Source organism: Lagenorhynchus albirostris, chromosome 4 (assembly GCF_949774975.1).
Source record: "Lagenorhynchus albirostris chromosome 4, mLagAlb1.1, whole genome shotgun sequence".
Taxonomy (NCBI): domain Eukaryota; kingdom Metazoa; phylum Chordata; class Mammalia; order Artiodactyla; family Delphinidae; genus Lagenorhynchus; species Lagenorhynchus albirostris.
This window is the reverse complement of record NC_083098.1, coordinates 89251016-89262866: the sequence shown is the minus strand read 5'-3', so window position 1 is coordinate 89262866 and position 11851 is coordinate 89251016. Positions and strand designations below refer to the sequence as shown.

Genomic DNA, 11851 nt, shown 5'->3' with positions numbered 1-11851 from the left:
TTATCCATTCTGCTGTTGAACCCTTCCAATGTGTTTTTCATTTCAGTTATCACTTCTCTTCAGTTCTTTCTTGTAGTTTCTCTTTGTTGTCTTCTTGCTACGTTCATCCCTTTCTTCTCCTGAGATCAGTGAGTGTCTTTATGAACATTATTTTGAACACTTTGTCAAGTAGATTGCTTATCTCTGATTCATTATTTTTCTGGGGATTTGCCTTGTTCTTTGATATGGACTATATTTCTCTGTCTCCTTGTTTTGCTTGTCTCTCTGTGTTTGTCTACATGTATTATGGAAAGCAGCTACCTCTATCAGTTTTTTTCCAGGGGGAGCAAAGGCAGCTGCCTTTATTGCGGGCCATGGGCTGGCTGGCTTCACTCAAAGGCCGTGCACTTGATCTTGAAGTCGCCATTGGCTGCCAGGTAGTTGATGGCCTCCAGGTTGAGGCAGTTGGGGAATTTGAATTTGTATCCACCAGGCAGCTGGATGGTTAGCTCTGCCTGGTCGAAGCAGATGCATACCTCCACAACACTTCCAGGCTGAAAGGGGAAGACAGACTCCTGCTTCTCAGCCCCCCAGGCCCCGCCATCCTTGCTGTTACACACGATGGTGTTGGTGTCCCCGTGCTCATTGAAGCAGGGGTTGAAGTGCAGGCACAGGTTGTTGCCATCTTTGCCCAGGTTCAGCACAAAGCTCTTGGCATCCAGGGCCACCTTGCCCAACACTCTGAGGCACTTCCCAGGTTTGAGATTCAGGTTGCTGATGACAACACCACAAGCCATGATTGAGGAGAGGAGGATGTTCCTGGGACTTTGGGACCAGTTGTCTGAAGACTCTACCGGAGAGCCTTGGTCTTGAAAGAGTGGTATTCTTTAGAAGCTGTTCTGTGTGGCCCAGAAGTGCAGTCTCCTCTGGCCACCAGACCCAGGCATTCTATGGCCATCCCTCATGTGGGCTGTAGGTGCCCGCCAGCTGTGATAGGGCTGTGACTGCTGTATGAGGAGGAGAGGGTTGGAGTCACTTGCCCATCCTGGGTGTGGATTGATCTATGTATGGGCTGGTTGGAGCTCAGGGCACTCATCAGGCTCAGTTGTGGGTCAGCTACTGCATGAGGATGACAGGACTCTGTAATCCCTGCTGACCTCCAGACCAGAAGATCCGTAGGTGTCTCCTTGGCTGTGGTTGCAAAAACTGGGGCTCCTGGTGAGTGTATAAGCTCCTTTCTGAGGAGCCTCATCAAGCCCTAACGAGGCCAAGGGGGTGTGCAAGGATGGTGTCTCCCCGCTTACAGTCCCTGGGAGCACCTCCTTAGCCTCTAGGTATGTGGGAAACCTGAAGCCTGTCCCTCAGGATGAAGCTCCAGGCTAAGTAAATAAGCCTTTTTCATATAAGATGGGGTTATGTTTCAGTCTGCTGTCTGTGCAGGGCCCTGGGTATGGTGGCCTGCCAAGAGCTGTCTTTTCGATTGCTCCAGTGTCACGAAGTTCAAGAACACCAGCCCCCATGGCCACCAGGGCCAGGCCAGCCAGTAGTGTTCCCTATGCGGATTGCATGCACCCACTGGCTTTAGCTAGGTAGCTGGAGATTATAGGGTGTGGGACTTGCTCTCTTGCTTCAAGAAGGCAGTAGGAAAATGTCTTGACTACACCCACCCCTGGGCTTCAGCAATGCAGTACAAAAGTGCCTTGTCTGTGCACATGAGTCAGCCGTTAGGCCAGGAGTGGGAGAATATTATGACTGCTTGTGTTCTCCACTCCCAGCCAGGGGGGCAGGGGAATGTCACAGCCACCCACATTTGCAGACTTTAGTTAGGGAGCAGGAGAATTCCATGGCTATTTGTGCCACCCCAGTCAGGGCGTGGGGGGATGCTGCAGCTGCCAGAGCTCTCCAGCTTCAGCTTTGTGGCAGGGTAGTGCATCCAAGCTCTCAGGCCTGTGCTAGCAGGTGAGGTGAGGAACACAATGGCCTCTGCCAATGCCTCCTACAAGTATTACCACCATATTACACCCCCTGCACCCCCCCCAACCGATGCTTTTAGACTTGCAAACAACTCTCCTTCACAAAGAGTCTCAGCAGTTTTCAAACCGCTGATATTTTTCAGGGTCTCTGAGTGAGAAGGATTGCATGTGAGCCCTTTAAGAGGGGAGTCTCAGTTTCCAATAGCTTTTTTGGACCCTTGGACATTAGCCCCATTAGTTTTCTAAGCCAGGCGTTTTGGGGACTCAGCTGTCTGTTGTAGAATTCTTGGGCGCGTGTGTCTGATGTGGGGGTCCCACGCTTGCTCCCCCAGGAGAAAAGCCTTTCTAATAAGATCCCTCTGTATTGTGTGCGGCCAGGCCAGGGGTGGGGTTTTGGGTGAGATCTTTTCTCTGCCCCTCCTACCCATCCTGATGTAGTCCTTTGTATTCTTTGTTGTGAAACAGGTGATCAACTAGTTTTCAGGTTCTCTTCTGAGGGAATTAATCCACATGTAGGTATTTATCTCTGGGAGGAGATAAGTTCAGGCTCTTCCTTCGGCGTCTTCTTAAAATGCCTTCTTAGTTGTTTATTTTTAACATATTCCTATCAATATTTTTTGTGATGGTCAGATTTCTCATAAATTTGATATCTCATACATAAATTCAATCATTTATTTTTAGAAGTTTAGAGAGTTCTTACAATTCTAATTACTTGAATTTTCTAAAAAGAAACTAAGGTACTAGTGACTTTGGTGACATTTAACTTAATAGGAAAGGAAGGTGGATTCTTTCTACTCACTGGTTCTTTCAAAAGGGCAAAAATCACCCTGGAAATATCTAATTTTCAATTCAAAAATATAATTATATCAAACAGATTTGAGCTTTCAGTGGGTAGGATGTTTTATTAAATCACCTGAGTTATTAATAAAATTTCACCAAGTCTTGACAATCCCCTTTTATGTGCTATTCTCAAATAATGCACTTCCTTTCAAACACTTTAAATGGCTCTGAAGCTAATAATCATGTAAGATGCCCTCTCTTCTCACACAAAGAAGTATTTCAAAATGAATAACACAGGTCAGGTATATTTAAATCTTGCACTATGCATGCATGTTTTCTAACTCTAAAGCAAATGCTACCATTTTACTTAGTATCAACTGAATATTTGTAAAGTGTCAATGTCCGATTTCAGAGTCAAATGGATACTGATAGTGAGCGTTTCAAGGTTTGAACCTCTATATTTGTTGTTAATTCTATAAATAGTTTTACCTTTAAAACTATTTATACAATTAATAAATTGATAATTTATAGAATAAATAAATAAAACTATTTCACTTTCCCACAGAAATCTTCAAGAGATATGGCAGTGATAAGATATAAAGTAAAAGTCCTTACTCAAGTGTTCACCTAAACAAAAAAGAACCCCTTTGAAATTTGAATTACAATGATTTTATCTCAAAGAAAAAAGTATGAACACAAAGCAACACTGCATTCTACAGTGTGGAAAGAGTGACCAATGATGTCTGCCTGGGACTTGGATGCATATTTTACTATATGATGTCCAGGAAAGAGCATATTAATGATCTCCAAAAAAAAAGGAAACTGGATAGTCCTAAGGATATTTCCTGGGATCACATACAGAAATGCCCCTGGTCACATTGATTTTTAAGGCAAGCAGTCATTTTAAGTCTAGTGCTACATATATTAAATTTCACCAGTTAAATATGACTTATGGACTGGATACTCAGAACACATGGACTATACAGCATTAGCATTAACAGTGTAAAATTAATTCTGTCAAGAATGACTTTGTAGAGGAGATTTAGACTGTCTAACCATGTGACTAGAAATATCAAATAAGCTAGCCTTTACTGAACACTTACAAGCCAGCACTGTGTTCATGTTTTTCATGCATTGTCTCATTAACACATAAAATTCCATGAGGTAAGTAGTGCTATTATCCTCATTTTATGGATAAGGACTGTAATGTAACAAAATGTACCAAAAATGATGTAACAGTTAGCTAGTGTTAGAGGTGGAATTTGAACTCCAGATCATCTCCCTTCTAAGAACATGGCTGAGCTTACCACAAAACCACATTTGTGAGAAGCAACAAATACGAGAAAGTCTAGGGATACATTTTAACTCCATTTAACAGGAATAATCTTGAAGCAAATATTCCCCGCAGGGATCAGTTTTCCTTCTGCAGGATACAGAGGAAGAATCGGGCACCATGGGGGCCCTATAAATTCCCCCAATTAAAACACAGAATGAAGATCACACCAGGTTTTCCTTCAGCTGGATCAAATAGATGCTTGAACCTTATAAACACTGGCACCTCCAGGGAGGTATGGAGTCATGTGTTTGGTCTGTTCTGAGTTACCTATTCAATATTGTCTTATCTTTTGTTGTTTCACCCATGTTGGAGTTGCTTACCAAATTTACCACACCTTCTATCCGTATTAGACTTGCCTGAAATAATATTCAACTATTACCCAGAGTAGTCAGTGTGGTGTTGTAATGTTTTCCACTGTTTGGATATTTGAAAGACCTAGCAGATTCCATAGAGTATATTCACGTGAGAATTTTATTTAAATATAAAACATACAGAACAAGAGAAGTAGGTTTCAGGCAGCCATCAAAGGTCTGAGAGACCATCTTTGTGCCCTTGAGTTGTACTGAGCCTCTGGCTGCACTGCCAAGTTTGCATGAGAAATCTTAGCTTCAGGAGAGCAGCTAGAGGAAACTCTAAGAAGTTCTTCAAGTGGCCAAACCAGGCTTGTCAAACTATTTGAGCTAGTTGAACCATTGGTAGAGAAGCCAAGCCTGGGTGGAGTGGGATCACCAGAAAAGTTTCCAGCTTTAATCAGCACATCATAAATGCCACTGCCTTTATCTCAGACAAGAGTCAAAAACCAGGCATCTCCAGAGACAGAAAGCTTAGCCATTCCAGCTGTAAATTAGCTATCTTTAGGTGTCCAGCCCTATATTCTGAAGCCATTTGACAAACATTATTTAAGATTGGACTGTACCTGTGTAATTGTTTAAAATCAATAATCTCTACATTTAAAACCGTTGAGAATTCCAGGCCTGAGTGTGAAAAATACTTGAGTCATGCTGTTAACAGAGAGTCTTAGAATTGTGAATGATTCTTGTTTAGCTTATGGGCCTCATTGATAATGTATTACTGTATTTCAAACATGGATCACACATGTGGACTTTACTATGATTCTAAAATATAATATGTAGCCTCCAGTTTTGATAGATCAATAAGACATTGATCTGATCCTAACTGAGCATAAGGGTTAGGAATAATGCTTTTAAACACATGTTGAAAACTATGTTTGGCTGAAATTCTGAATCTCCCCTTCCAACTGCCAAGAAAAATCTCAGAATTAAGTTCTAATATTTAACATGCTACCATGTTCTTGTTTTGTATACATTGTTCTTGCATTTTCAACTTTAATTTAAATACATTAATAGTAAAATTGTTATGTGGTCATGACCAAAACCAGCACAAAGCTAAAACTCAGCAGGAAATATTCAAAAGCAGTCTAAATGATTATCTTTCCCGAAATGTGAAGTTAAGTATACCAGGTCAAAAAGAATAGTAATCTCATTGCTACTTGAATAAAATTTAATTATAGGCCAATCTTCACAAACTATTAATATGCTGACACATATTTAAATCAAGATTCACAAACACTGAAGAAGGGAGCTACAAATATGGAAAAGGAGAAAACTAGAATAAACTCTGTTCTGTGATATACATTAAAGGGATCAGTACAAACTTGTAGGCTGTAATATAATTGAAAGATATACAGTCATTACAGATGTATGTGTATGTGTTGTTTTCTGCCTCTATCTGCTAAGAGCACTTGGAAGTAAAGAAACTCTGATACAATGAGCACACCTAGCCCACAGATCTTGGTTTCTATATACCAGGGATCCTTGGAGAAATGGCTGATATGAAACATCTACACACACAAATATAAATTCATTTTTAAAAGGAAGAAATAAAGGATTATAGAGGTTATGTCATTTACATAAAGTCACAAGCAAATAAGTGATAAAGAGAGCATGAAAAGGTAAATGCTGGATCAGACTATCTGGGGTAAGATCCCAACATCCTTCATTTACTAGTTTTCTGGGCAAGTCTGTCAACCACCTGACCTTAATTTCCTGGGCAGTAAATCTGTATAACAACAATAATATGTACCTCATAAGTAGGGTTATTGTGAGGAACTAAATGAGATAATATTAGAAAACATTGCATATTGTAATTACACACTTTTTATCGCTATCATTTTTATTTTAATGAAGATTTTTATTATATGAAACCATGTCTGGTTGACTTCACAATACTCCCACAGATACAGAATTGGAACAAGTATATTACAATGATGAACACTGTATCAGAAAATGGACTTAAAAACCTCATGGTGTATTTGTGAGAAAATAAGGAGGGTGACCTAAATAGTATAAAGTGTAAGAACTGAAGAAGAGTGGGAAACATGGTTTGACAGAAATGTTGAGCCCAGATTATACTGATCGTTAAGTTTGGAATGTATATGACTTTTGGAAGTGCATTTTTGCGGGAGTTTAGGTTCCTCATATCAGTATGCAAGATATTTTGGGTGAAGGAAAAAAAGAAATTGTCTTTTTGCTCTATATGGGTAAAGGATAGTCCCTGAATAGTTAATAATGCCTAAATTGTACTGGAAAAAATAAAGGGCATCATAAATTCAAAATAATTAGAGATGAATTCAGATAAAAAATAGGAACATGTTGCAACTGTAGAATATATAAATTAAATTAATTTTAGCTTTAAATTGTAATTTAAATTGGTCTAACAAATGATTTCACATAGAGACTCTGTAAGGAGTGACTTTAATTGATACATGTCTAATTTGTAAGTATTAGAAATCCATTGTTTGATATAAATAATTGATGTGAAATTATTGTAAGTTTTCTATTAGTTTTTTTTTTTTTGGCGGTACGCGGGCCTCTCACTGTTGTGGCCTCTCCCGCTGTGGAGCACAGGCTCCGGACGCGCAGGCTCAGCGGCCATAGCTCATGGGCCTAGCCACTCCGCGGCACGTGGGATCTTCCCGGACAGGGGCACGAACCCGTGTCCCCTGCATTGGCAGGCAGACTCCCAACAACTGCGCCACCAGGGAAGCCCTATTAGGTATTTTTTAATTGTCTCCTTTGGAATCTTTATCCTGTTAATTTACTTAGCCATTTTTTTCACGCAAGGAAAAAGCTACAAATACAAACCAAGTGATCAAAAATTGATGTAATTATTTCAGTATAGCTTCATTTTAAAAAAGCTAGAAATGACAACACAATATTCATTTATATTCTATATTTCATCATTTTTCCTCTCCAGTTTCTGCTGGCACAATGCAAAGTCCAAAAATATTAAGACTAAGGAAAAGGAAGAAATAAAGGTTAGAAATAATGAGCAAAATGGACAATCACTTCTGGATAATTGAGAGTGAACTGTGTATCGCTCTTAAAGTAAGGGGCAACATCATTATCCCCATTTTCCTGTAAAAATATGTGTGGTCAGTAAGCAGTATTGCTACTCTTACTTCTTAAAGCATGAGCCACTGGTCTCTAGAGGAGCATAGCTAAATTTGGGGGTTTAATGAAGGTTTAAATGGGAATAAAACTTACCAAACCTTGCATATGAAATTTCACTTGACCCAGAAGCACTGTTCCTAATTCTGCAAAGTTAACAAAAGGCATGAGAATGGGGAGGAATGCATTACTAGACACAATCTGTTCCATCAGTTTTTTTGAATTCCTGTCCTATTTCAATCTTCTTTGTACAATAGATGTAATGTCAAAAGCATTGCTAATTAAAGGATATTTGTAGTAGCCAGATTCTCAGAAAGAACCACCATAAAACTAGAAGAAAAGAAGAGAAAAAAGGCGAGACATAGCTATTGTAATAAAAACAGCCTATTTCTTAAAAAAATATTACAAATACTAACTGAATAGTGTAGCCATTCCTAAGGATGATTATGGATTTCAACGTGTTGTGACACCTATAATGCCTCTATGTCCTACTCTCTTATTTTCACTCTGTTGTAGTCCTCAGAAAGACGAGTTGACCAATTCCACGGCTTCAACAATAAAGGCAAATGCAATGTAAGAAATATTGGATCTGTTGGAAATTTTCAGTTGCCTTTATAACAACTCATAAAAATATGAAATCTAATCTAATCACCATTGATATTATCACCTGTGGGGGGTTTGTGTGTGTATATACTTCCAGCTAGGGTGATATAATTTTTTAATTTAATTTATTTATATTTTTATACAGCAGGTTCTTATTAGTCATCTATCTTATACATATTAGTGTATACATGTTAATCCTAATCTCCTAATTCATCACCCCCACACCCCCACCCCTGCTTTTCCCCTTCGGTGTCCATACTTTTGTTCTCTACATCTGTGTCTCTATTTCTGACTTGCAAACCAGTTCATCTGTACCATTTTTCTAGATTCCACATATATTCATTAATATATGATATTTGTTTTTCTCTTTCTGACTTACTTCACTCTGTAAGGGTGATATAATATAACATATAAAACACTAAGTCACTTCAGGCAGTTTTCTTCCTACTTTTAACTATTTTTTTCTGTCATGTTTAATAAGAAACATTCAAAAATCACCTGCACTGTGAACATACTTTGTATGAAGGTAATTAGAGATAGAGAGGAGAGTTTGCTTTGATCAGCGCTGAGCGACTGAGCAAAACAATGGCTATAATTTTGAAGTAGTGTTGAGAAATTCAATCCAGGAAAGATTAGTTTTGATAATTTTGACAGAAAGTGAGATGAATTTCTACTTGTAAAGTAGACATGAATATTTTGCTAGTTACCTTAAATCATCTGTTTTTTAACAGATCCAACTGTTTTTGAAAGATTTGGCTCAGTCCCATCCCATCCCATCCCATCCCATCCTTCCCTCCCCACTTATTAATAAGTGATCCAGATGCTGGGCTAGGCTTGGGAATATCAAAGCAATGAATAAGACCTTCCTTTAGAAGACTCAAGTCACCTAAGAAAACACAAAAAGCCCCCAACAAAACGGATAGTTAACAAAAAAGTTGAATAAACGAGATGCTATTGTTAGCTACAGAGTTTTAGGGGAGCATGGGTGCATGGCACTAACTGAGATGCTATAGAAAACTTCAATGGAGAAGAAGAAACCTGAAGTTTGATGAGCAAATAGAAGTCAAAAGATGGGAGAGAGACAAGGAAGAACTCTAGGCAGAAGAGCCTATAAGCAAAAGATCTGGGACATGAGAATGCATGGTATGTTAGGTACATCGAAGAGGAATTTCTTGGCTGTAAGATAGGGAGTGTTTTCACATATATTACCTTACATAGTGTTCAAAATAAACTCACCAGACAGAAAGACTTCTTTTCCCATTTTAATATAATAAAATGACAATTTGGGGAGGGATCTGAATGTTATAAAACTCTCTAATGCTAATAATGGATTTTGAATTCATTTCCTTCGATTACAGTGAAAACATGCCAAGTATAGTAATAAGTACTGAGTCATGTCAAAGAGGATTCTACAACACAGCACAGGACAGAGTAATAAAAGTTGATACTTATATAGTGATTATTTTATGTCAGGTGCCAATAGGGCTTCCTAAGTGTTATTTTAAACTCATCAAACCCTTGCCACCTACAAAGTTAGCACTATTATTATCACCATTTCATGAATTAGGAAACCAAGGTAAAGAAAGATAAATCTTCACTAATTTCTCATGGCTAAATAATTGGCAGAACTAAGGCATAAAATCAAATAGTCTATCTCCAAATCCCACACTCAACTGCTAAACCACTGCTTCTCTATGTTACTATATTATTCATGCAAGAAGTCAATGATTAAAAAGCAGTATAAAATAATGACAATAAAGGGGGAGAATTTTTGTACGTGATCTATAAGATATGGAGAGGAGGGGATTATTGTTTGGGGTCAAAAGTTTGGTTTGAAAATAGAAAAGAATTAGCAAAATAGTTGACAGTCCTGGGTACTGTGGTGCCCTGCTTAGATCTCCCTTCAGGCATTCATTGCTCCCTCCACTGCTGGGAGGGCTGCCTGCTGAAGATTGGGGTCATCTCTTTCCTCAGGAATTGCCCATATCTGAAGGGAGCTGCCTCACCCAAAGTTAAATCCCCTTCTGAAAATTAGCCCACAATGATTGAGTTCTACAGACAGGTTAGGTAAATTACCTTAGGTCACAAAGATTCCACATAAAAGAATATGATCCCATACTTGCCTTATTCAAAGTCTAAGGCATTTTTCCTTTACCAGGTTTCCTCCCGTATATAAACTTTACAGATCAAAGTAGGTGTTTTATAGGAACTGGCAAATTTATTTATGTCCATTTCATGCAATCTTTAGACTACTGTCATTTCAGTGTGCTCTCATAAATAAGTTTGTTTCAATATCTTTAACATAGACCAAAAATATAAAAGAAACCAGAAGCAGTATAAAAGGAGAAAACTATTGGACATTGAAACATGAGATTATAAGTGATATCCTGTATTGTATATTAAATATATGTATGTAATATAATGTATATATATTTTGTAGCTTAAGAATATGTGTTTCCTTATATTGAATATAAAATACTGAAGTCTGGGCTTCCCTGGTGGCGCAGTGGTTGAGAGTCCGCCTGCCGATGCAGGGGACACGGGTTTGTGCCCCGGTCCGGGAAGATCACACATGCCGCGGTGCGGCTGGGCCCGTGAGCCGTGACTGCTGAGCCTGCGCGTCCAGAGCCTGTGCTCCACAACAGCAGAGGCCACAACAGTGAGAGGCCCACCCACGTACCGCAAAAAAAACAAAACAAAATTGAAATCTGTGTTCCCTAGAGATGAGAAGAATCATTCTTATTGATTCTAAGCATCTAAGCTACACTTTATAAATAGTAGGAATCAGTGGCACTTCAATCTAGGTTTTTATGTGTCATTGGATCTTTTATGGTTGTTGAAAAAGCTGGAATGTCTGTTAATTTGAAATACTGTGTATAACAGAAAGTATATCAGCTGTGCTTCAACTGACTCTAATAGGAAATCTTCCAGAATATTCCTGGGCCTTTAAGCTAAGCTTTTATTTTTCCAGAATTTTACCCACAGTTGATTCAAGACATTTCCTTGTTATACTCAACGATAAATAGTTAAGCTCAATAAGGTAATAGTTGAGCAACTGAAACCCTATATGTTGTGTTTCTCACAGACAGCGTGAATGCTGCTTCAGGGCACTGATCTATTAAGCCGGATATTATAAATCACAGGGCTATTCACTGGCAATCATGATGAGAATCCCTGTTTATAGAATTGCAACCTTGTGCAATAGTTGCATAGACCAAAGACAATTAAAAGAGTTAATGCCAGTGAGGGTCACCTTTCAAGAACCACTTAAATAGAACTGTGCATGCAGCAGTGCCTTGCCCCTCCATGAGGGGCACTGCAGCACTAGACTGCAAGCCTATAGCAAGATGTATAAAAGTCATAAAATAGCCAATCTCTCTAATCCAAGTTTGTCTTCAAAGGGACATCTTCATTAGTCAAGTACAGTACAGTGAACACAAGTTCTAAAACACTCATTAACTGCCCTCTGAAATCAATCAATTTTGGAAACAATTTACAAATCACATATTTATTTGATATATTCATTATATAAAAAGTGAATAAATAACAACACCCTCAAAAGTCTTGTAACCTTTTAAATACGCGGTAGTAGTAAAAATTTTATTTGAAACAATGTCATGTTTAGCTGTGTAGCCTAAGAAAATACTGCATGTATTATTGTCCTTGGAATAAAATTATGCTGTTGAAAGCCTTACTCTTCTTATTTTTGG

At 38.6% G+C, this 11851-nt stretch overlaps 1 protein-coding gene across 1 annotated transcript; it reads right to left on the bottom strand.

The window, feature by feature from the left end:
• Window positions 1–309: 309 nt before the first annotated feature.
• On the bottom strand, window positions 310–823 carry LOC132519390 (galectin-1-like). The gene has a single exon (XM_060147325.1). It carries the CDS (start codon window positions 774–776, stop codon window positions 369–371), a length of 408 nt encoding a protein of 135 aa, XP_060003308.1. The 5' UTR covers window positions 777–823; the 3' UTR covers window positions 310–368.
• Window positions 824–11851: the final 11028 nt, after the last annotated feature.